Raw genomic sequence first — 25,988 nt, 5'->3', positions numbered from 1 at the left:
GTGGCACATGCGTTTACTTACAGAAGGCCATGCGTATATTAGGAAAAACCCAACCGTCAAACGCAGCTCCCTTGTGCACGAGAGTCGGCATTTCCAAAGTCGTGGCACCAACATACGACACGAGACGTCGCTCACCCTACTGATGCCTTTCATGCTTCGTCTCGCATACATGGTCCACCACCTGGTTTTCTGTGACGCAGCTCTTCAAAGGCTCCTAATGGTCGCTATTCGTGTCATAAGGACGCCTTGTTCATGGTAGACCAGCTGACACATGGGGAAAATACCAAACAACGCCAAGATGACTCAAAGAGTGAAAATCAGTCTTCATGGATTGGAGCAGCTTACTCCCCATCTCGCAGACTTGGCCCGCCTCCTGGTTTTCCATCGCTTGGCTCTTTCGTGACTCACAATGTCCATCTCACATCTAGCACGCTCACAATGGTCGGGATAGACCTGCGGATCTTGAACGATGCTACGCCAAGCCCTGGACTTACCACCCAGATTCATGCGCCAGAACAGCTCGCATCGTTAGTTGCACAGAAAGAGGGCCATTCATAACTCAAACCTTACCGAACTACACCTGTTGCGGTGTTGCCGTCCAGTGCGCAGCCACCAAAAACTCCAAACACAGAAGGCTCAGACGCATCGAACGTCGCATGCGACCAGGCGCAAGAACCACTCATAGTGAGCCGCGAAGAAGAAGCCCCTGATGAACTATCTGTCAACTCTGAATGTTTTTTGTCGCAAGAGTTCATTTCCACGGCACCGCAGACTTGCCAAAATCTGCATTTTCAACCTGGTGATGCGACGTCACATGTGGTACCCTCATGCAGTGGTCACCAATCCAAGAATCGAACCAATTCAGAAGCAAATCATACATCAAACCTCGTACACACTTGTCTTTCAGAAGCGTCCGTAATCAACCACGTCACAAAAGCCTCTGAAGAGCAGGCTAGCAATGATGGCGCACCACCAACCATGCCCGATAAGCAAGAAACCTGTTCATCATGCATCAGCTGTGTACAGGACGCGTCAAATCTCAAAGTAAATGAATGTCCCATTCCGGAAGGCTTGCCACTACAGCCATCTCCTGGGCAGCATCAGCAAAGCAAGCATAGCCAAGCGCGCAACCTCATGCGACAACAAAACAGACCGCAACACCACGGAAAACGGCAAGAAAGATGCGGAAGCACTTCTTGCATACCGCCAGCCCGCAGGCATCACGCCGTCACAATCCTTCAACAAGCACGTATTTTTGAAGCAAAGCTTCTGTCGGAGCCACGACTCAGATTCCAACGCTACAAGGACTCCCAACCTTGTTCGTTTCTCATTACTAACCAGGTTGTGCCATCATCATTTTTAACGCTGAAGGCAAGGTTATGCTCTCCAGAACGCAACATCCAACCTCGCCCACCTGTGGTCTCCTAGATATCACCGGACTGCCTTTCCTGTGAACATTTTGTGCAAGTGCATGGAACCGCCGTGTGGCATGGAACTACTGCATTTTCTGGCATTATTTTTTTATTATAAGACTCCATTTGTTCATGCTTTCTAGATTGTAGCTCGCGCATTCTTTCGGGGGGAGGGCGAATCGTGTGACGGTATCAAGTGATGGTTAGTAGAGATAGAGAAGGAAGAAGTCAGAATAGAATAAACATGGGTTATGAGCCAGACCACGTCTCCCAGTCATCATAACGTCACACATATATATATATATATATATGTGTGTGACGCTATGATGAATGGGAGATGTGGCCTGGCTCATACGCCGTGTTTATTCCACTCTGACTTCTTCTTCATCGGCTTCTACCAACCATCACTACATACGTCACAGGATTCCCCCTCCCCCCGAAAGAAGGCATGGATTACGAAAAAAAAGTAAACAAGGAGAGGTTAAAAACTCACAAATGTCAAAATTCACAATTGGTTCTATGCTCCTGGGTAGTTCCGTAAACTTTCAAAGACTTCAGGGGAGAGTGCAGCAGTCCGGTTAACGCAGGAGTTCTGGTGGGCGAGGCTGGTGGTTGCGTCCTGGATAAAACAAAAATGCTTTGGACGTGGAGATAGGGGTAATCACAGCTGGCATTCTTCTGAAGAACGAACGAGGCTGGAACATCTTGCAGAATCGACAGTTCCGATATTGTAGGCATCGAATTCCTCGTCGTGGGTGATACACAGGCCATGCAGGCAGCTTGCGTGCGCGTTGATCGAGGTTGATTAGGCGCTGCCTGTGTTCCTGCCGAGTACAAGGAGTGCTTTTGTGGCTTTTGGAAATTTTTCCATAGCGATGTCGCACATGTTTTGATCGAAGGCGCATTTTTGATCTCTGGTGGAGAATGTATCCACGACGATGGGCCTTTTCGCAATGTTCTTTGAGCCTTAAGAGTGGTTTCGATGACTTTTGTCGTTGACAAAGTTGAAGTGTACGTTGACGTTGTAGTTTTTTGGCTTCGTCGACTTGCTTGGGGTGTGACAGTAATCGTGATGTGCCAGGATTCTTAGCAATTCCTCCGCAGGCTTCTACGACGCCAACCAATGCAGCTGCTTTTGGCGCAAGACAATGTGAGGGGATTCGTGCAATTGAATTGTCTGTATTTATAAACCGCTCATTGTAGGTGGTTGCCTGAAGAGTACTTGTGCCATCAGAAGTCGCACCTGCTCTTTTGTTTTCAGTGTTGGCAGTGAGGTCGTATACTGGAATGACATCGCTTCGATCTTGTTATTGATGAACTCTAGGCGCTTCTGCAGAAGACTTTTCTTCACAAGATGCTGATTGTGAATGCTTCTGTCTTTCTGGAACAGCTGAGCTGAATACCAAGTCAGTTTGCAAAGTACGCATGCGGCACAAAGTATTAAATGCATCTGGGTCATCAATAGTGGATTCCATTCTTTTATGCAGCAAAGAGTTAAGCATTGACAATATTTGCGGGGATGGGAAACCAGGTGGAAGGTTGGGCCTCGTAGACAAATGACCCGGATGTCTTTCCATGAGCAGATGGCTGACTTCGCCGGACGGGAAATGTAAACTTCTGCTCTGTGCTTGAATGCGTGAAGGTTGCCTATGACTGTGATTACTGAATTTGAATGCATCGATACGGCTCGTTGTAATCGAATCTTCATTATAGTCTTGGACACACTTCTGTGGGCGTTGCTGATGTTGCTGTGGAACGTGTTATGGTGGGAGCCCTTCTTGAACATTAGGCCGGTTTTTTTGACAACTTGATGTGGTGTCCTCTCTGCAGCTGGTAGCATGTGGGCTGTTGTCATGCAGTTCGGGCAATGAAGATAATGCTTCACAGTTGGCACAAAGCTCTTCAGAAGCTTCTACGCTGTTCACTATGAGGGGCTCTTGGGCCAGGCAGCGTGCGACGTTCCATGCGTCTGTGCCTTCTGTTTTGCTTCGACTGTCGAGTGTGTATGCACTGGACGGTGATGCATGAGTTCGTGCGGAAGGAGCATGGCTTGACAGGCTAGTTTCGTGAAGCGTCAGGTCGTCTGCTGTGATCGCCGCGTCCTTATGATGCAAATGGTGAGCTATGATAGGAGCGCTTGAAGAGTCGCGTGATAAAAAACCGTGTGGTGGACCCCGCATGCGAGGCGAAGCATGAAGGGCATTAGTAGGGTGAGCGACGTCTCGTGTCGTATGTTGGTGCGACGACTTTGGAAATGCCGACTTTCGTGCAGAAGGGCAGCGCGCTCGATAGTTGGGTTTTTTCCAAAATACGCATGGTCGCCTGTCAGTGAACTCATGCACTCTTTTGTCTTGTGGCAGTTGTCGATTCACGTAGCGCTTTCGAATGCTTGAGGACTGCTTAAGGAATTGACGATAGTGTGCGGTTGTCTTCAGATGATTGGCAATAAATAGGTCTTGGTGATAGTCGTTGAAACGGCTAATCATCTCCTCTTTGATCTTTTGCCATGACTCGTCGTTCTCGAATATGTGGGTGAGGTAAAATTTAAATGCCTCACCGGTGACGTAGTCGCTGAAGTTCGTAACCATCTCCCGTTCCGACCAAGATGCAGCGGTAGCGTGGAGCTCGAACAGGTCGAACCAGTCTTGTACGGGTCCATGATCCGCTGCTCCGGTGTACTTGGGGACGCGAAGGTCAGTAGGTGCTTCTGACATAATGCTGGTCGATGCGTAATGCTAGGCGCTTGTACGGTAGTCCATGTATGCTCAGGGTGTCAAGCGGAGAACTGCGTAGATGATGAGCGGCTGATGAAGGGGCTGGCAGGTCTTCATCCTGTCGACTCGTGTGACGCTATGATGAATGGGAGATGTGGCCTGGCTCATACGCCATGTTTATTCCACTCTGACTTCTTCTCCATCGGCTTCTACCAACCATCGCTTCATACGTCATACGTCGCTCACTCACTCACTCACTCTCTCTCTCTCTCTCACACACACACACACACACACACACACACACACACACAGATATATATAGTGGGAGTAATAATTCAATGGGCCAGTTAGTCTTCGTGAAGGTATGGGATATGGCACAACGGGAGCGTTGTCAACAAGGATAAATTTATTTATTTCCCAACAGTTTCGGGAGGGGTCCTCCCTTCATCAGGGGATGAGTTATACTGACATGAACTTCCAAACTTCGTTGCTGCCGCGTCCCTCTCGCCTTGAAAGATGTTTGTGAGAGTGAGAGGGAACTAAAAAAAGGAAAGAAAGAAAAAAAAGAAAAAGAAGAAAAAAAAAGAAAAAAGGGGAAAGAAAAAGACGAAAAGAAAAAAATAAAAAAGAAAGAAAATAAAGAAAGTAAAAAAAGAGGAAGAACCACTGTCAACACTGAGAACGAAACCAACTGTCCCTGTACGTCCACATCCGGTTCTTATCACGTGCTGTTCAGTTCTCGATGTGTGTCGGGCCACCCAAGATTGTCGCCGCGGTGGTGGGAGGGGTCCGTGACGGCGTGCGTAAAGAAAGGGTTTCCCCTTAATGGGTCGGTCGGCTCTTTACCTTTAATCTTAGTCCGTTTCCCTTCAATGGTCATCAAGTGGTAGGCGAACATAAACACTTTGTATGTGCATGTGAAAAAAGAAAAAAGGAAAAAAAGAAAAACAAAAAAAACAAGAAAGGACAGTGTACACGTACGAGTCAGTCAGAAAAAACAAGCATGGTCTCCAGCTATCAATCTTTGCCACCAATTTCCTCCTGGCTTACTTCTCGGAGGCAGGAGAGTTTTCCGGGGTCCTCGTTGATGCCGGCTACTAATGTTCGAAATTTGAAAATAAAATATGCCTCACGTTGTTCGCGCTCGCGCCTGTTTGAGAAACCAGACTGCAAAAGAGTTACGCTGATATTTTCAAAACTGTGGTTTGGCAGGCGCAGATGTCTAGATAAAGGTAGCTTCGGCAGTGAAGTCACGTGGTACCGGTGATTATTGAACCGCAGCCGAAATTATATATTCTTGTCCGCAGATGCTGCAATGTAGCATGTATATTACGTTACTGGAGTCACAATTAAGGCTTTCATTTATGCAGAATTTGAAATTCGAGAAGTTTGCTTTGGATTCACGTGTTCTGACCATCTGTGGGCATACCTTGCATCGAGCTTTTCCGCAGGGATGGCACCCTGATTGAATTTTGGGGGTGTTTGTTTTTGCTCTGACAAGAATGTCCTTCAGATTTTTATCCCTGCGGTACACCACGTGAGGTGGCTTTGCGAAAATAGAAGTTAGTCGTTTGCTTTGCCTGATTATGTTGAAATGGCGGGAAAGTATGTTGTTGATTCGTGGCGCTAATGAGGAGTAAGTTAGTACAAGGTTCGTTTGGGAAGTCGTTTTAGATACTCTGTTTGGTCCCTTAATTATATCATTCCTGTTCACGTTCCGAGCACGTAGTATGGCATCGTCAATAATGTCTTCCGAAAATTTCGTTTCAATAAGGAATGCTTTAGGTGTTCCGCATGTCTGTCAAATTCCCGCATATCGGAAAATAGGAATGAGGCCGTACAAGAACGCCAGGGACCACCCGTACCACAACCTAACTTTGAGGAGAAAAATGGGAACTCGAAACTACAGTGCAATCCTAATCAAAACATCCTTACTCTCGGATATGACGCTGACACTCCCGTGCCACGTGATAGCCAAGAGCAGCCGAAAACTTATGAGAAAAATGTCCTCTATCTGTCAAACACAACACTTACACCCGCTCAGCTTCAACTTTTGTCGAGAGGCTTAACCTTTTGCCCATCATCCGGTGGATTCAATGAATTTGAACTGTACCAAGACCTGGATAACTTTGGGCGTAATCTCCGCCTCCATGAATACTTTCATGATCGCAAGGACTGTACGGACGAGAATAGATTGATTGGTGGTGACAAATCATGGTGTCCAGGTGAGCAGAGGGACAAACGCCTCGATATGTATATATCAGCAGTTCAAAAAGACATCATCAAAGCGTATGAAAAAAATCGGCCATTTCGAAACAACATATCAAAGTCAGAACGAAGGGCACTCGATGAACTACGAAAAAAACACTGAAATTACCATCAAACCGGCTGATAAAGGGGGCTGCATAGTAATTCTAAACACGTCGGACTACTTGAAGGAAGGGGAACGACAACTATCAGACACAAAATTCTACAAAGAACTTCCAACGGACCCGACTCCCGAATTTGAAAGGGAGATAAAAGTAACCCTAAACAATCTCCGCCGGGACAAGAAAATTACCAGCAAAATGTTAAAAGCAATGTTACCGGCCCATTCTGTTCCCGGTCGATTCTACTTGCTCCTCAAAATACACAAGGCAGGCAATCCGGGACGTCCGATAGTATCCAGTAACAGCACATCAACAGAAAATATATCACAATTCATCAATTCCTTAATAAAAAACATCCCCCCAAATTTTCCCTATTAACTAAAGGACACAAACCACTTCATCTGCGAAACTTCAAGTCTCGACATCCCAGGCGGGAGTTTTCTGGTGACCATGGACGTCTGCTCACTGTACACCAACATACCCCACCATGACGGAATAGCGGCTATGGTTTCTGAATATGTAAAATCTGACTCATGAACTAGTGTAAGTGGCGAGGTACTGTTTACACTTCTTGAACTTGTACTAAATTATAACCATTTTGAGTTCAATGGCAAGCATTTTCTTCAGGTCAGTGGCACTGCAATGGGCATGAAAATGGCCCCAAACTTCGCGAGCACCTTTATGGCTTCACTTGAAATCCCATTCATTGAGGGACGCACCTTGAAACCTTTCTACTACAGAAGATACTTAGACGATATTTTTATGATATGGAACCATGATGAAGGAAGTCTTTTCCGCTTCATAAAGGATTTTAACAAGTGCCACCCATCAATTAAATTCACTCACAAAATGTCCAAAACTAGCATTAACTTCTTGGACGTCACTGTCACGGTCAAAAATGACCGCTTGTCAACAAACCTTTACAAAAAGCCTACAGACCATCAAATGTACCTACATTTCAACAGCAGCCACCCAAAGCATTGCAAAACGGGTATTCCATATTCTCAGGCCTACCGGTACCGAAGAATATGCACCGATATACGTGAATTTGACAGACACGCGGAACACCTAAAGCATTCCTTATTGAAACAAAATTATTCGGAAGACATTATTGACGATGCCATACTACGTGCTCGCAACGTGAACAGGAATGATATAATTAAGGGACCAAACAGAGTATCAAAAACGACTTCCCAAACGAACCTTGTACTAACTTACTCCTCATCAGCGCAACGAATCAACAACATACTGTCCCGCCATTTCAACATAATCAGGCAAAGCAAACGACTAACTTCTATTTTCGCGACGCCACCTCACGTGGTGTACCACAGGGATAAAAATCTGAAGGACATTCTTGTCAGAGCAAAAACAAACACCCCCAAAATTCAATCAGGCTGCCATCCCTGCGAAAAAGCTCGATGCAAGGTATGCCCACAGATGGTCACAACACGTGAATCCAAAGCGAACTTCTCGGATTTCAAATTCTGCATAACTGAAAGCCTTAATTGTGACTCCAGTAACGTAATATACATGCTACATTGCAACATCTGCGGACAAGAATATATTGGCCAAACAGACACGCCATTTCGGCTGCGGTTTAATAATCACCGGTACCACACGACTTCACTGCCGAAGCTACCTTTATCTAGACATCTGCGCCTGCCAAACCACAGTTTTGAAAATATCAGAGTAACTCTTTTGCAGTCCCGTTTCTCAAACAGGCGCGAGCGCGAACAGCATGAGGCATATTTTATTTTCAAATTTCGAACATTAGTAGCCGGCATCAACGAGGAACCCTGGAAAACTCTCCTGCCTCCGAGAAGTAAGCCAGGAGGAAATTGGTGACAAAGATTGATAGCTGGAGACCATGCTTGTTTTTTCTGACTGACACGTACGTGTACACTGTCTTTTCTTGTTTTTTTTTCTTTTTTTCTTTTTTTCACATGCACATACAAAGTGTTTATGTTCGCCTACCACTTGATGACCATTGAAGGGAAACGGACTAAGATTAAAGGTAAAGAGCCGACCGACCCATTAAGGGGAAACCCTTTCTTTACGTACGCCGTCACGGACCCCTCCCGTCACCGCGGCGACAATCTTGGGTAGTTCGACACATGTCGAGAACTGAACAGCACGTGATAAGAACCGGATGTGGACGTACACGGACAGTTGGTTTCGTTCTCAGTGTTGACAGTGGTTCTTCCTCTTTTTTTACTTTCTTTCTTTTCTTTTCTTTTTCTTTTCGTCTTTTTTCTTCCCCTTTTTCTCCTTTTTTTTCTTTTTTTCTTTCTTTCCTTTTTTTAATTCCCTCTCACTTTCGCAAACATCTTTCAAGGCGAGAGGGACGCGGCAGCAACGAAGTTTGGAAGTTCATGTCAGTATAACTCATCCCCTGATGAAGGGAGGACCCCTCCCGAAACTGTTGGGAAATAAATATATTTATCCTTGTTGACAAAGCTCCCGTTGTGCCATATCCCATACCTATATATATATATATATATATATATATATATATATATATATACATTTATATATATATAAACCTGAAGGACATTCTTGTCAGAGCAAAAACAAGCCCATCCAAAATTCAATCAGGGTGCCATCCCTACGGAAAAGCTCGATGCAAGGTATGCCCACAGATGCTCACAACACGTGAATCAACAGCGAACTTCTCGGATTTCAAATTCCGCATAACTGAAAGCCTTAATCGTGACTCCAGTAACGTAATATGCATGCCACATTGCAACAACTGCGGACAAGAATATATCGGCCAAACAGACACGCCATTTCGGCTGCGGTTCAATACTCACCGGTACCCCGCCACTTCAATGCCGAAGCTACCTTTATTTAGACATCTGTGCCTGCCAAACCACAGTTTTGAAAATATCAGCGTAACTCTTTTACAGTCCGGTTTCTCAAACAGGCACGAGCGCGAACAGCGTGAGGCATATTTTATTTTCAAATTTTTTTAGAACATTAGTAGTCGGCATCAACAAGGACCCCGGAAGACTCTCCTGCCTCCGAGAAGTAAACCAGGAGTACATTGGTGACAAAGATTCATAGCTAGAGACCATGCTTGTTTTTTTTTTTTTTTTTCTGACTGACTCATACATGTACACAGACTTTTCTTTTTTTTCCTGATATATCTTTTTCCTCACGTGTACATACAAAGTGTTTACGCTCGCCTACCACTTGACGGCTATTGAGGGGAAACGGGCGAAGATGAAAGAGCCGACCAACCCATTAAGGAAAAATTCTTTCCTTACGCACGCCATTTTGGGCCCCTCACCGCGGTGACAATCTTGGGTGGCCTGACACGCGTGGAGAACTGGGCAGCACAGGATGAGAACCCCATGAGGACTTACACCAACATTTGAATGTGCACAGGCTGGTTTCGTTCTCAGCATTCACAGTGTTTTTTTTTTTGTTTTTTAGTTCTCTTTCACTCCCGCAAACATCTTTCCAGGCGAGAGGAATGCCGAAGCAACGAAGTTTGAACGTCTATGTTAGTATAACTCATCCCCTGACGAAGGGAGGACCCCTCCCGAAACTATTGGGAAATAAATATACTTATCATTGTTGACAACGCTCCCATTGTGCCATATACCATACCTATATCTGCCTTTAAACCATGTAGTCATTATGATTATCACATGTTCTGATGCCCAATGAAAATGTACATTTGTAACACGCATTATTACACCAATATTTTATTTTAATTTTGCAAGCACGTGTGTTTTTAAAGAATGAAAGGTTCATTTATTGCATTTCCAAGTATATGAAAGTATTTTCACAGTATTCACAAGCAGACGGCTGTGTTACGGTAGAACACCTGCTCGCCATGTTAACGACCCGAGTTCAATCCCCACTCAGACCCAGCATTTTTTATTATTTATTCATTTTTTGTAACTGTCTCAATTTCGCTGTCACGCACAAGATGATAAATTCTCGATCATAACAAATGATGCGAATGCCGATGCTAGAATTTCTGCAGAATGCGCTCTTTAACACTATCGTGTTAGAATGATCCTGGGTTATGGGCGTGTGGCCAGCGGGAGTGAAGCAGAGCAAGACGAAGACCAGAATAGAACAGCTGGCCCAGGAATGGGTGCTGTCTCCGCGTGTCTTATTTCTTACAATGATACAGCCCAACAACTGAACCTTGCAGCTAAAGCTACCTGCCCGCGTCCTTGGTAATGCAGGCCTCTCTATCATAGGAACGCCATCCAGGCTTCCCCGTTCATGAACTTGATGACCCGACAGCTGCTGCACCTGCCCATCAAATCATTTGCGGACAGTGTCAATGCATCTTTGGTGGTTTGAAGGCAGCACCTGACAGGCACCTCGCGACCATCTGCACCTGAGATAATGTCAGGAACCCTTCCCATGACACGGAACCTGGTTTCAAAGAGTAAACGCGGCGGTGCCCAGCACCACTGCTTTTTTTCGCTGACAACCTCCCACACCATCGACACCTGAGCTGCTCAGGGGTGCTGTACAAGCTCCCTATGACAACCATCCCACCGCATTGAGCCCAATTACAATCTCTCCCTTGGCCAATATTGCCCCATTTGCGGATCATGGGATAGCACCGTGGACATGTGGCGTATCATCACAAACCTCCATGTCAAAGTCAACGCCTTAACAGCGTCGTGCTCTATGCTGTCATGTTGGATATAGTCGGCTCAAACGCCATGTTGGAGATAGTCGCCTAAAACGACCTTGAGTCCGTCTCACCCAAGCAGTGCAAAGAGTTCCGGTCTACCCTCATGCAGCTTTTATACCAGCTGGGCTGCTTCGCGTCAACACTTCCTAGTTTTTCCTCTGCCATCCCATTCCCGCCAGCTGTCTGTGAACTTCCAGAATACGGCAGTTTTCAGAATGACGCCGACAACTGGGTAGGGACCGTGAACACTCTTGCATGTCGCTATGCGTAGACAGAGAACCAGAAGTGAAGTTTGCTCATAGACTGCCTTCGAAATGATGCCGCGCATGCCACAGGTAAGTAGGCATGAGGCAGCAGTCTTCTGTGGAGTGGAGCAATAAGCTCATAGCTGCCTTTGGACCGACCCAATGCCACTTCACTTCTACCACCCAGTCTAACCTGACCACAATCGAGGATGGAGCTAAGCAGGGCCCCCACCTCGAAGATGCAACTACGAACGGCATCTCACTAGAAAACTGCACAACTGGTCCTGATACAAACAACAGACTTAAGCTATGCTGTGGCTCTGCCTCGGCAGCTGGTATGAGAGCATCCCTGTCAATGGCAGAGAGCGTTTCCCATCCACATATATTCTCACGTCTAAAAAGAAAGGCGACGTTTAAAAGCCGGCTACACGAGGTCCAAGTCTCGAGGGAAGTCGGCACAGCACAGACAAAACAAAAGCTTGTGCAGGAGAACTATAGCGGCGTTGTCTGACTCTTTCATGCTAGCAGATTAAGTGCTTGGCATCGCCCCTCCTTCCGAAAGAGCATTGCCTCGATGCTAAATGATGCACTTGCGGTAAACAAACAAAAACCTAATGCTTGGAAAGCCATAAATGTCACAATGTGTGCTATGGTTTTAACCGCACCACAAGCACACTCTCAAGCTGTGGCTGTCAGCGTCATGGTACTGGAAAAACTTTTGACTTTAGAGTTGAGGTCGCTCACTCTTTGTAGCACCTTGTATGGGCCGAAATAGCGACTGAGAAATTTTTCAGAAAGGCCTTCACGGCAAACGGGAATCCAAACTAGCCTTTGGTCGCCTGGTTGGTAGTCAACATGTTTGTGGTGGAGGTTGTAGCGTCGTGCGTCGATGCCCTATTGTTTATGTTCACACGAGACAGTTGGCATGCTTCCTCAGCTTGTTGAAGAAAACACTCAGCATCTTCATCAAGATTGTTGATTCTGCCCATGTCACTTGGAAGCATGGCACTCAACATCATCAGGACATCACGGCTGTATAGAAGATGGAGCGGCGTGAAGCCATTCTCAATTTCATTGATGTATCCTGCCACACAAGTTCCAAGCGCTAATAAAAGGAAGAAGGTGCACTCTGCCCGTGCTCCACCATCACTTGTGCACTCGTGCACCTGGATGATGATACTCGCGTGAGGTAGTATTGTGATGCTGTCGTCAAAAACATGAAGAGAGGCGGTACAGCAGCAGGTATCTTTTAACATAGCCTTGGCTGTAGAAAATGAAATTCAGCATCTGCGCAAGTCAATTATGGCACCGTATTCCCAAAGAAAGTCTATTCCGATAATCAATTCGCGGGAACATTCATGTAGCACAAGGGAGGTAACCAAAAACGTGGAACTTTGTATTTTCATAATTTTCAGCCTGGAAAAAGACACACCGAGGGGCTTGACAACATGTCCTCTAACTGTGCGTACATGCGACTCTGTCTGCGGCGTGACAACTTTTTTCATTAGACTTGCTATTTTTCCGTTATTAATCGAGTAGTCAGCACCAGTATCTACCAAGACTGTTACGTTTCGACCGTCGATGAGCAAAGGTATGTCTATTGAAAGGTCACCAGGCTGAGATACAGGCATCTTCAAAGTGCCGTCGGTCCGAGGTCTTGTCGATTTGAGGTCGAGGTCTTCAACACGTCAGAATCAGAGGCCCCGCCTCGAGAGGTCGCTGACGTCAGTTTTCCAGGTGAGGGCTTGGAGATCGTCCCAGTGACATCCAATTCCTGTTGCCCAAATAGAATGATGATCGTGGCGAGGGTGAACACGACTGGCACCTTGGTAGTATACGCTGCCGAGCGAGAAAATGTTCGTTCTCGGGTGGGCACTGTCCGACCCAGAGACGAGATGAATTTGCAGGAAAACACTAAAGTCTAAGTCCGCGGTACTTGCACTCTCGATACATGTGATCCGCCTCACCACAGTGGTAGCAAAGCGGTCTTCGACCGAGCATGCGCCAAATGTCAGATTTACGTGCGACGGGCCGAGTGTCTTCGAAATAAGGCATCGCCTGTGCAGACTTCAGTGCAGCATACGGGGTTGCTGTGGGTATCGTTGCTGGTGCAGGTGAGTAGTATTCAAATATGTCGGCATAATTAGCATGCTGGAAGCCACCACTCACAGGAGGTGTCACTGTCCACGAGGCAGTGCGTCTCGGAACGTAGACGTACGTCACGTGTCAAAGTTGACTGGAACCTGTGAACACATGAAGTGGTGCACCAAGCTGAACAGGTGTTAGCAAAATGAGGTGTTGGGCTAGTTGGTTTTTCATGACAGGTGTCTGTCAGGTGTCTCGTAACAAGGTCCGCCGAGCGCATGCTGGACTTCATCATGTATGAGGCTGTCTTTGCAGTTAGTAGTCAGCTGCTGCTGCACCTGGTGCAGTTGTTGCAGCTCGTTCCGGACGGCCAAACTTGTAAGCTCACACAGCGCTTCCACATCGGTCGGAAATGATCCATGGCCGATGGTGTTGGTTACGTTCACTTGCCGATCATACTGGTTCCGCTGCTGCGGCGCCTTCTCCATGGCGATGACTTCAGTGAAAAACTCCACAACCGTTTTGGATGAACTACGAATAAGACCCCCATAGAGCTGTTCCTTCACGCTCCGCATTAAGTGACACAGCATCTTGGCTTCCGGCATGTTTAAACAGGCTTGATTGAAAAGACGGACCACGTCCTCCACGTACATGGCAACACTTTCATTAGGCATCTGACTGCAGGACTAAAGGGCCCATTCCTCTCGCTCTCGACGATCAGGGCTCGAGCACGTGTCCAGAAGTCTGCGACAGAGCTCGCGCCATGACGTTGGAGGCCCTTGTGGTTTTGGAACCATGTACGAGCACTATCCAGAAGGCTGAAATACACATTCCTGAGCTTCGCTACTTCGTCTCACCTGTTAAAATCCGCTATGTGCTAGAACTCAGCCAGCCAGTCTTCCACATTTTCAGAAAGACTACCACGGGACTGGACAAGCAGGGTTTTTGCAGCGTATAATACCTAAGCTGCTGAAGCTTCAGCGGCTGCTGCAGCTACAGAAGCAGAAAAGGTAGCAGTAGCATCCTCCATACCTGTCAACATTGAAGTTGCAGAGCAAGGCACACACTCAGGGGCCAGACCCCGATTTCTCTGACTAGCACTGTACTGGCGTAAGCTCCAGCTTTGGCGTTCCTGCTACTGGGAGGAGACTGTTGAACAGGTCATAATACCCAGCACCTCCACCCATAAAATGTCAAGTTCTAAATGAAGGCGGCGTTTATAAAGCGGCTACACAAGATTTAAGTCCCGAGAGCGGTCGGCACAGCACAGCCAAAACAAAGGCACATGCACGGGAACTACTGCGTCCTTGTCTCCCTCTTTTACTCAGGCAGATTAAGTGTGTGGCAATATCCACCAGACATACTCATTAAACCTGAATGTGTGGATTTACAATAGATTGTCCTGTGAAAAATCCACGGATTTTGTCACTTGGCAAATTAAAAAATGGAAGCCAAATCCACGTCTTTAAAATATGAGTAAACGACAGAGCTGGACAGCGAATGCCACCAGCTGGTAAACAGACCGACTTTTTTCATGACTTTTCTAGCTTTCTATATTGCCCTCTCTACTCCTTTCTCTCATCCTAACTTTAACTTTAACCTGCTATACTTTTCTGTAAAATGGCTGCGCTATGGCTTACCCCCTCACCGAGCACGGGTGACTTTTTTTTCTTGAGTTTTCATATATATATCTATAGATCTATATATATACATGATGCATATACGGTAATTACGGCGACAAAAACAAGCAGAGACTGTCCATATACATAATTGCTATCACAATCAAGAAAAAAAAGCAAAGCTGAATGTCATCAGGGGCCCACACTATGTGCGCAGAGTGAAAGTATGCACGCCCACATGGCGTCGAAAATGAACAGCGAACGACACAGACACAGATACTGCGGAAAACTATTCGGCAAAGTGCCCTACAAATGCAGTGAGGCCCCAGATATGTGACGCTAACTAAAAACGTGGCACAGCAACGTAAAAGTTTTTTTTCTTAATTTTAGTTCAAAGTAAGGGAGGGACACACCCGCGCGTGTGACAGCGGCAGTGAGAACGGCGACAACGCCGGCTTTTGGGGTGCAGGCCCGCCTCACGCGGACTCAGCCCGCATGCCCACCGCCACCACTTCGCGCTTTGTCAGCGGCAGGGCAGCCGCGGTAGATGCATGCTTAAACCAAAATGCCAAAATGCGGAGCGAAATTGTTAGATTGCCCATCGGGAAAATTCGTTATATCAAGGTTGTCTCCTCCTGTTTCTTTGTTACATAGAGGTCGCAAATACATGTGCTTCTATGAAGCGACAGCGGGGAATAGAACAACTTCGTTATATCGAGTAATTCGTTATATGGATGTTCGTTATAAGCAGGTTTACCTGTAGTGATGTTGGCTGAAACATTTTCAGCGGATTGTACGACCGGGCGGTGGGTGCAAGCCATTGCGGGGGTCTGTGACAACAACGGCAGCGAACATCTACACAACAAGCTCGGGGCTCCAAGTTACGGCTTCAAGTGCTCGCCACAGCCTACGACTCTGCTGCGCTAAAGGACCCGACGAACACGGCATTGCAGATCTTGATGGCTGGAAGCATCCGAGCAGGGTGCTCGAACTGTGTGAACATTACCTTCGCTCGACAACACCGTGGGTGAACTTGCAAAGACCCGGTGCAGCAGTGTTTTTAAAGGACACGTCGGGAAGGTTTGGAGAGACCATAGAGTTTCATACAATAACACCTAGAGAGGAATCTGGAGCTGCGATCGTGTACCTTCATGGGAATTATGGGAAGTACAGGCTTCAGATTGAATAGGGTTAGCTAGCGAACTGTCAATTGACTTTTTTCTAGAGTTTCAGTTTTGTTCTTGGCGCAGCGATGGTAGTGAAATGCGGTGAAAAGCACTGATGCTGCGCTTGCTCAAAGAGGCTGAAGACCACTACGTCTGAGATTTGCTGTGCTGTTGGAGCTTTATGAGTCATATTTGACAGTCTAACCGAAGCGTCGCCCACTTACCGCTGCGCATAGATGTACCGTCTCATGCCATTGCAGGGTATTACATCGAGTTCATGTCTTTTCACGAGCGTGTCTTGCCTAAACTCATCATAAATCCACTGCAAGATGATGAAGAAGCTAAGTAGATGCTCCGTCATGCTCCACTGACTCGACTTCACTACAAACAAGACTTGCGTGGAAGCAGACCACTTGGACAGACACACCTAGCGTCGCAGAAGATGAAACGTTAAGTGTTTCTCACTTAATACTGTCCTGTTATTTCCACAAATAGATAATACATACATTTGAGAGAAAAACAAGCATGTTTGTTTTCAAGTGTTGTTAAAATTATTCATTAAATCTTGATGCCAAATCTGGAACGCAATGGCAGAGCGATGCGTACCCTGATATTTTCCCACATTTCACTTCTGCTGCCTGGTCCCAAAAACTTTTTGCAATTAAGTATGCGTAAAAATATTTGAAGCAAGTTTCAATTAAATATAAGTTCATATCACAATGTTTTACACTCAGAAAAGAAGCGTTGCGAATATCAGGAACGTAATTCATCCGAAGCGGATCCTAATTAGCCTGTATTTGCCATAGTTCCCATGGGGCTACAAGTGCCGCAGAGAGAGTCAACGTAGACAATAGCACCAGATTCAACTCTAGGTATTATTGTATGAAACTCTTAGAGAGAAGAACTCCAGAACGCGCCGAGTGCACATCATGAATAAACCAACAGCATTTAACCAGTCTTAGTCTCACCAGAGTAGCGACATACGAGAGCCGCTTTCCCGGTTCGCACCGCAGAAAGGGGCGACAAACTTTACTGGGGCTGACTACACATCAACTTCGCTGATATCCCTCTCGCTCAGTTGATAGATCCTTCAAGAGTGCAACTTACCTCTCGCTCACGGATGTTTAGCTTCTCATAGCCAGGCATGCCTTCAATTTCAAGTGGCGGGGCCTTGCGTCGTCCTGATGGCGTAGAAAAGTGGATGAGCATTCAAACTATGGAATCATAAGAATAGAGCACCACCATCTCAAAAGAAGTCATTTGACATAAAGAAGGCCACTTGGTGACAAGGTGATTCTGGTACTGACAGCAGGATTCCCAATCAGCCTTTTCTACATATTGCGGAAAAAGTAGTAGTCACCAGGAACTACTCATATGGGATTGGACAGCACATCTACTTTTCTAATGAAACTAGAGTTGACACACAGAAATGAGTGATCCCAAACAGCCTTAGCCAACATGGCAGCCATGCCTATAGACACAGAGACATTACCTGTTATTGGCATACCAGCTATGAGAAATCAGGCATAACTGTGTCATATCGCTGCAGATCTGACTACTGAAGGCAATGTTCGCTCTGATGTAATTTTTTTTAGTCAAAATTATGCCAATATGACATAAACCGTAGACACTGCGCATGTGCATTACATTGGTCCAAATTTTCACGTTTACATCCAAGAAAACTAGCGGATCAGTGACTGGTTAAAGTACGCGCCAAGTCTTTCAAAATTAACAAGTACACTTCGTTTGTTCTCCATACTATTTCGAATTTTTTTAAATGTTATACTACACGCAATATTTTGTATGAGCTCGCGAAATCCCCACGTAGTTTGCGCACCCCCTTCTCGGGGCCTTAAAATCGAGAAAAAAGAGTGTGCAAATTATTCGAGCAAATACGGTACGTGTTTGAAACATCACCTACAAAGAGCACGCTCTCGATGCCAAAATGTTTGCATTACTAAACGACTGTTGTGAGTGTTCGTAGCTCCTTTTCCGACAGGCAGAGCGAAGAAACGCCGCTCTCTTCCCTGAAGGCAACGCTTTGAGGTCTAGTACAATGACAGTAGTGAATGGCGATGTGGCATTGTTGGGTTGCCAATTAAAAGCATGCCATACGCTAACAACTGTGCAATGTCACATGCACCACCAAGTAGACGCTTATCGTATCACGGTTGAACGCAAATAAGTTGTATTGGCGTGCTTGCCGCCTGCTGCCATAGTGCCACCGTGCATTTTTCAGAGCTCATCTCAAGAGGGACCACCACACTGAACTGTGACAGAGAGCTCTTTGGAGCCTTGGTATGATTCGTTCTGCAACATTGTGGCATCATGCAAAGCCGACTTCCAAAATCCACTTCTGCCACAGACAGATTGACTTGCGAAAGCACTGGTTCAAGCCTGTGAAATGATTGTCGTAGCAGCGGTGGTGCCTTCAATTAGAGTCATTTCAGACTTGCCATTTGAGTGTTACCTTATTGCACACTGCTTAAAAAACGAACACTTGAGATGAAGGAGCAGACGGCCACAAGAGCAATTTCAGCACAACCTAATTTGAGTATAAAGTGCGAAAAACTGAACGCCAAAGAACTTGAGCATGTGAAATTCCAGATGTTTCCATGCACTGCCTCAATGAAGCTTGTGGCAGCACCGCAACAGCGCGCAAAATTTCAAGCATGTCTGAAAAATTGGCAGGCAGAAGAATATTGTTCATTTAGGATACTTGGAAAACAGCTGTTAGATAAAAAAGCTAATTACCAATGGCTTTCGAAGACGATGCATCCACAGAGGCATCTTTGACTAGCTGCTTGTGGAGCCAAACTTGGGTGGACACTTGGTTCTGCAATGACAAGCGGTCGGGGTCCATCACATGTAGACGTATCAAATGGCTATCAAGTTGCACAGAGCAAGCCTAGGCTCAATGATAAGTCGAAAATCATTGCCTGTGACACACATCCTGGCTTTAATATACATGTTTGAAACCCTCAACTGTGAGTCATCAAGGTTTTAAGTTCAGATCCCACTGCCGACAATCCCAGTGTGAGGGGCCATTGAGCAAGCCGAAAGAATGATATTGGGAAATCTGCTTTTGAACTTGAAAATAACAAGCAAAATATTCCATGTGATAGAAATGTATTGGTTCAAAAAGTGTGAACCAAAATGCCACAATGTTCACCTTTCACAGATAGCTTTCGTGTGGTCGTTGCCAGCAGACTTGATTCAACGCCTATAAGCGTGCGTGAGGTTACCTGGCTGTTTTGGTCGGCCACTGCTCGTCGGCAGCAAAGAGGACACCTCACTGTTGATTGAAAATTCTCGAATGCTAATTACAGTGGTGATCCAACCAGTTTACGATTTGGAACAGAAAAAAGTCGCTTTTGGAGCAGATATGGAGCACGACTGTGTTTCGGAGCAGATTTGTAGCAAACAAAATGAAATTTAGGATAATTTGGTGCAAGACATGTCTAAATTTTCAGTGAATATTCTGAGTGTGCAAGCTGGAAATGCTGCTGCAATGTAAACAAGGAGACAAGGCAGACATTCACAGAGCAGTCATTAATCAGGCTCTTAGTACAGAAGTGTCATATTCCGGTTTCACTGCACTGCACAAAATGTGCATGATGAGCAAAAGTGAAGCGATAGTGACACGGACGGTTACATATGTTAGTGACAAGGTGAGCATGGCACACACTGTCTCTGCGTTATGACATTTGTCATAAAATCATCCCCCCCCAAAAAAACCTAATTAGAAAACCAGCAATATACCAATTACAGAATGAAGATGAAGAAAGCTCGATCCTTGCACGTGAGAACATACAGTTTAAAATTGTTCACGTAGATAGAGCATTAAATAATCACCACAGCTCACTGTGGATGATAATTGCTAGAGGTGCAAGCAACGAGTGAATATTTTTTTTTAATTAAGAAAACTTCATGCTCCGCACTTTTTATTTTCCAGATTAAAATAAAAAAACAAAGTATTCTAAAAATGAAACTGCCATGATGTAAACAGCTGGTACGGAAGGGTCAGTGATCAATCTAAACATAAAAGGGGGGATTCCTTTATTCATAGAAGCCATGAAGGAGATGGGTCTGTTAGTCAACATGTTGGCTTTTGCGTTGCCACGTGTTCACGAGTTTATCACCTAAATATGCTGTGTGATGGGTGGGTACGAGCCTTGCGCTACTGACACAGTTGGGGAATGACAATGACATCCTACGAACAGACAAGACGTCAGATGGCGACTGACTCATTAGGCAGGAGGAATGCTTTTTTTCTTCTTTTATTCTGGGGGTGGGGGGGAATGTGCGATTTCCGAACAAATGGCGGCAACGCAGAGCCCGTTCGCAAGCGTAGTTCTCAACAAGTGCGAGGGAATCACTTGGGAACATTTGCAAACCAGGGACTGTTAATAGCAATTCTATGGACAGTATCGATGGGGTTTCTACCGTCACCGTGATTTCACCCCATCTTCTTCACTTTGAGATGCATGAGATAAGATGCCCCCGTATTTTAGACCGGCAGTCAAATGCTCAAAACTAGCATCAAATGCTCAAACTAGCGTCAAAAGATGCGAGCAGGGATTGGGGAGGGGTCCCTCCAGCAGCAACTGCGACCTTTGATTTTACGAGCGCGATTGTCGCTGGCGCGCACGTTAGCATGTTTCCGTATCATATCCCAAGAGATGTATGGGGAAAATGCGGCGCAGCTATTGACTGAAGAAGGTCAGGTGATCTAAGCACACTTCCAATTTGTTGTGTTTAAATTTTTGTTTCTTTTTATACAAGATGGCGGCACCCACAGAAAGGTTTTTGCGAAGCTGGTTGAAGCCGTACGCCGTAGAAATTCGGGTTTTTTGCTGACATGTGTTACACGCGGCTGTGCAGGTTGTTTTACAATGGACGCAGTGGTGTTTAACCTTAATCCGGGAGTGTGTAGTGCATGCCCCTTTGGCGTGCGGTCATGTGTTTGACACGACGCAAGAAACTTTCGTTTGCGCCGCTGCGCTAAAGCCCCCCCTCCCCCCCCCCCCCCCCCGTCTGTGCGCCGCAGGCATGACGGACGCCGAAATGTTCGGGCTTTTTGTTGCCAAATGTTTTCGCGGCTGTTGGCAATGTAAATGCGGATCATTTTACAATAGACGACATGGTGTATGCGCGGATTGTGTCGCGATAGGCGAAGTGATGCACAACGTAAATCCGGGAGCGTGTGCCTGCCCCTCGGCGTGATATTTATCACGAGATCGTGTTTGCCATGATGCAAGAAACCTTAGGACTTGATTTTGCTAGCAAATGAGTGCAAACTTATTCAACTATGATGTAAAAAAAAAGACGTAAGGCGATTTGTGAATATTTGTTAATTTGTCACAACTAGGCTTGATGCCATTGCAATTAAACTTGATGCTATATAAATGTAAAAAGAAGAAATATGTTTTGGTAATAGCGTCATCATCAAATTCTAAGCTCTTCTGGTAAGTGTACATTATTTTGCTAAAGACAGGAAGCACTCATCTCCCAGCCTTTCGTGTGAACTAATCTAATGTTAATCGGTGCTATGACTTGAGCATGTTATAAAACACCTTACATGTCTGCGTGCAATGCATCCGTCAAAGTGAATGAAGCATGCATAAGCAAGTAATAACATTAAGAGGTTGTGCATCAGGACTGTAGTGTTGCAACCAAAAAAAAAAGAAAAGTACATTTAAGGGCTTGTTTTCTTTGTTAGACACAATAATCATGAGATCGAATAGGTAATCATGCCAAACAAAAAAGTACATTTAAGGACTTTTACTTGTTAGACACAATATTAATGAGATCTAATGGACAATAATGCCAAATGGCATAATGGACTATTAGATCTCATTAATAGTGTGTCTAACAAAAGAAAAACAAGCCCTTAAATGTACTTCCTTCATTCATAGAGAGGGACTCGTTCTGACAGACTTGGTGCCTTTAAGTAGTATACCAGAAATTATTGGTCAGCTGCCCAACTCATAATAAGCTCACAAACTACGCGACGCCAAACAGACACAAAAAAGTGTTCCACACTCACCGTCATGGCTACTGGCCATGCTCCTACATTTCATTTACATATACCCCATTAGTGGACAGGGAGATGGCCACTGTGGTAGCTCAGTTGGTAGAGTATCGGACTTGTTATTCGAAGGTTGCTAATTTGGTCCCTGCCCACGGCAAGTTATCTTTTTGTCCAACTTTCTTTCTTCACATTTTTCAATTTCAATTTTCAAAATTTGTTTTATTGTTTTCTTGTACAAGACACAAGAAACAAAAGGATGTTGGGGCTAAAGGCACATAGCCTGACAGAGGACCCAACACCCTTGATTTACATTACAAAACCAAATCACGGCACATTGTGAAACGAAGCATATTTAACAAGCTTAGCAATGTGGACAGGAAAAAAAATTTTTAAAAGCATGAGTGCCTGGGAACAATTGGCAGACGTCAATTCAGGAAACGAGGTTGGAGAATGTACCCATATTTTGTAAAATCCTGCAATGTCAATTGTGATACACGGTGGTGGGAACATGTTTGCTGTAAGAAATATCTGAATGTGCTCCTCTCCCACAACTACCCCCTAACCTCCAGGAATTACACAGAAGAATGATGCACATACCACTTGAACTTACAATGCTGAAAGAATGACAAATGTCGTGATATTTGAGTACAGGCTCTTCTTAATTATTGCAATGTGCAAGGTTTACTAATGCAATTAATACAACACTGCAAAATCCCATGCCCTCCCCAAAGCATTTGTTTTTCGTTTAAACTTGTGTAACAGAAAAGTATATTGTTTATTCAGATGTAAATATTACTTGCCCAACAGGACATATTTCTTAACCAGGAACCAATGACAGCGCATATATTTCTTAAGGCGAAACGAACACCACCCAGAGCCTTTTCGACATGTAAACTTTCCGCTATTTTCCCCCATATTAGATTTCCTATTCAATTTCATACTGCTTCTGGTTTTTCATCCGGCTAGCTTATTACACCACTAAGTTGATTGATAGTACAATAAAGTTTATTAAAGGCTAAATACTTCATTAAAGATGTACTGTTTAACATATAACAGCTTCTGGATGCAGACCAAAAGATCATTGAAGTTGCTTCAGTAGGCTATTACCATCCGTTATTACAAAATAAGCATCTGTTTTCAAAGTAGGTAATAAGTTATCCAGATGCTATGGTGATTTTTCTGAAAAAAAATATGGACAATTTTTGAACAAAATGAACCAAGATGATGAACAAGTCAGGCGAGCTCTCGATTGAATAAATTACGATACATTTGACATTACTTCGCACTAACCTGTGCCTTAAGGGACATATGTATATGAAGGGGGATGGGGGTAAAAACATGCATTACTCATGTCGTGCTTTTTAAAAGGCATTTGTGTCTTACACAGATAACAAGGTGCTCTATGATTGTCATGGCATGATGAACCATCAGTATGTACTTAGAATGCTTCCAGATTTCATGTATTTATGTCACCTGTAATGAATCGGATGATATTATTTAAAGAGAGACAAGTCAACATGAGCACTACAATAAGAGAGCTGAGTGAGCTAGTTGGTTTGCATTCCTGTTAAGAGATAGGGCATGCAAACATGGACACCAGAGAGAAATAAAGGTGCACAAATTCCGACTAACAACTGAAAAGATGCACAGCAGCAGAAAAAAAAGAATACATTCAAACTTGCCTGCGCATATCTCATGTGTCGGTGTTTGCATGTCGTATATTTTAACTTTGCGCTTGTGACAACTATAAACCAGTGGTAAATATTTTAACCTACGCATTTTCATTTCAGTTCAAGCACTTAGTCATATCTCTATTTCCAGTGCTAAAATGCTGCTCAAGTCTTTTTTCCTAAGAACTATGGAATACGAAAGCATTTCTTATAAAATGTTTGTAGATAAATTGCAAGTAATTCATAACTTGCAACTGCATGTACTTTTCTTGGAAGCCCTTACCAGGTAAAATGTTAAGCATTAAGCTAAGTGTATTTTAATAAAGAAACAAAGCTTTATTAAGTTTCATTTATACTGCTAGATTCACATACATAGATAAATTTACTGAAGAAATTTTCTTTCTAAGTTGTCCTATGTCTCAATAAATATTGTCAATAGTTGTCCTATGTCTTAAAATACAAAACTTACTTTTCGGCGACTCTAAGGTCATCTAGCACATTTTCACGTGAAGAGTCGTAAACTTTGTCGTTTTGTAAACCCCCTGCTGTAATTACAAAAATGTATCTGCTGTGGTTGCTAAATAACTAAGACAATATTATGGGTAGGACCAGTTCATCTGATAGTATCCTTGTTGCGAATAATAGTGGGTGTTGGGCAAAGCAATACAAAGGAGTCCCGAAACAAACTAGATTTTGAACAAGTTTATTTGCTGTAAGTACATGAAAAATACATTTATTTATTACAATAACAACTTAAGTGTGAGGTCATCATTTATTGCAATAGGGGAAAAAGCGTGAAAAGACACTCGGGGGGGGGGGGGGGGGGCTTTGTGTTACATCACAGTGTGTTCTCCAATCTAATGTTAAATGAAATTTCCAGTGGAGTGTCCTGGCTCTCTTCTGCAAATGAAAATAGGAGCAAGACAAAGGCAATTAAAAGAAAACAGCAGACTTCAGGTTCTTTCTAAGCTTTAACAGCACCAACAACTTTGTAAAATATTCCTCTTTGAGCATATTTCAACAAAAGCAAATTTTTTTTCATGTCATTGTTGGCAGTAACTTCCACACTACCGAGCCAAGAAACATTGATTAAAAAAAAAGGGAACATGTTTCCTTCTGAACTATTTTTATTAACAAGTAAACCCCTCCACGCAAAGTAGCACACATTATAACTTGCAGTTTCAAAAACTTCGTGAGGCAAGGCTTACAGCAGGCATTATACTAGCATCAATTATCAGTACCAGACTATTTATCACCTTATCAAACTTTAAATGCAGGCTGTAAAATTATACCTTAATTTTATAAATACGTGTTCACTTTGTGCAGTTTCATAGTTGAATAGTACACTAGAGTCACACACAGCATAGGATCCATCAGGTTGGTTCAAGAGACAGCAGCAGGTTCGAACCAACTATGTAATGAGCTTAGAGATAACAGCAGGCAGTGAGCTATGGTAACATCAACAAAGTATATGCCCTTGAGAATTCTCTTTCTATTGGTACTTTTTGTTGAACTGCCAAAATTTTTAAATGTGGTTGAAAAAAAGACATTATGAAAAACAAATTCCTTGTACTACAAAAACAAGCGGGCTAAAAATGTCAGGCCTGTGTGGACGACGTAGCACAATCCCAGCATAACCAGGAGGAGTGGCTTCCCAAAGAGCTTTCAGTAAATTCTCATGGGATGCCTATTGCAGGTACACTAGCTAGGTATTCACTACACAAATCGCCATCATTTTGCATAGTAACAAAGCACCCAGTGTGCATTGTAAAACGTTTACGTAGCTTGCACGCTTCGTTGATGCTGCGGCTGATGATGATGAGAATGGTGAATTATGGTTCGACCCTTCGTAACGAGTGGGAAGCTTTCGACCATCCACTCATAAAGCAGTTCACATGAAGTGAAGTCTTGTGCAAATGTACTCTTCTTCCAAGCAATTAATGTGATTCGTCACCTAACATGATGCCTGCAAAGGGTGTTTTTGTGAAGAATATTCAAGCACTTCCGC

At 44.5% G+C, this 25,988-nt stretch overlaps 1 protein-coding gene across 3 annotated transcripts in view; it reads right to left on the bottom strand.

The window, feature by feature from the left end:
- LOC142803572 (transcriptional adapter 2-alpha-like) overlaps positions 1–25,988 on the bottom strand; it is a 160,922-nt gene that overhangs the window by 19,886 nt on the left and 115,048 nt on the right. For all 3 annotated transcript variants that reach the window (XM_075888728.1, XM_075888729.1, XM_075888730.1), the window contains 2 exons: positions 19,031–19,112; positions 17,384–17,457 (listed from right to left, as the gene is read on the bottom strand). In XM_075888728.1, the coding sequence (XP_075744843.1) occupies positions 17,384–17,457; positions 19,031–19,112 (156 nt within the window). The remainder of the gene's footprint in view (positions 1–17,383; positions 17,458–19,030; positions 19,113–25,988) is intronic.

This window comes from Rhipicephalus microplus, chromosome 3 (genome assembly GCF_043290135.1).
Source record: "Rhipicephalus microplus isolate Deutch F79 chromosome 3, USDA_Rmic, whole genome shotgun sequence".
In the NCBI taxonomy this organism is placed as follows: Eukaryota; Metazoa; Arthropoda; class Arachnida; order Ixodida; family Ixodidae; genus Rhipicephalus; species Rhipicephalus microplus.
The sequence above is the reverse complement of the archived record's forward strand: the minus strand, read 5'-3'. Positions and strand labels throughout refer to the sequence as shown.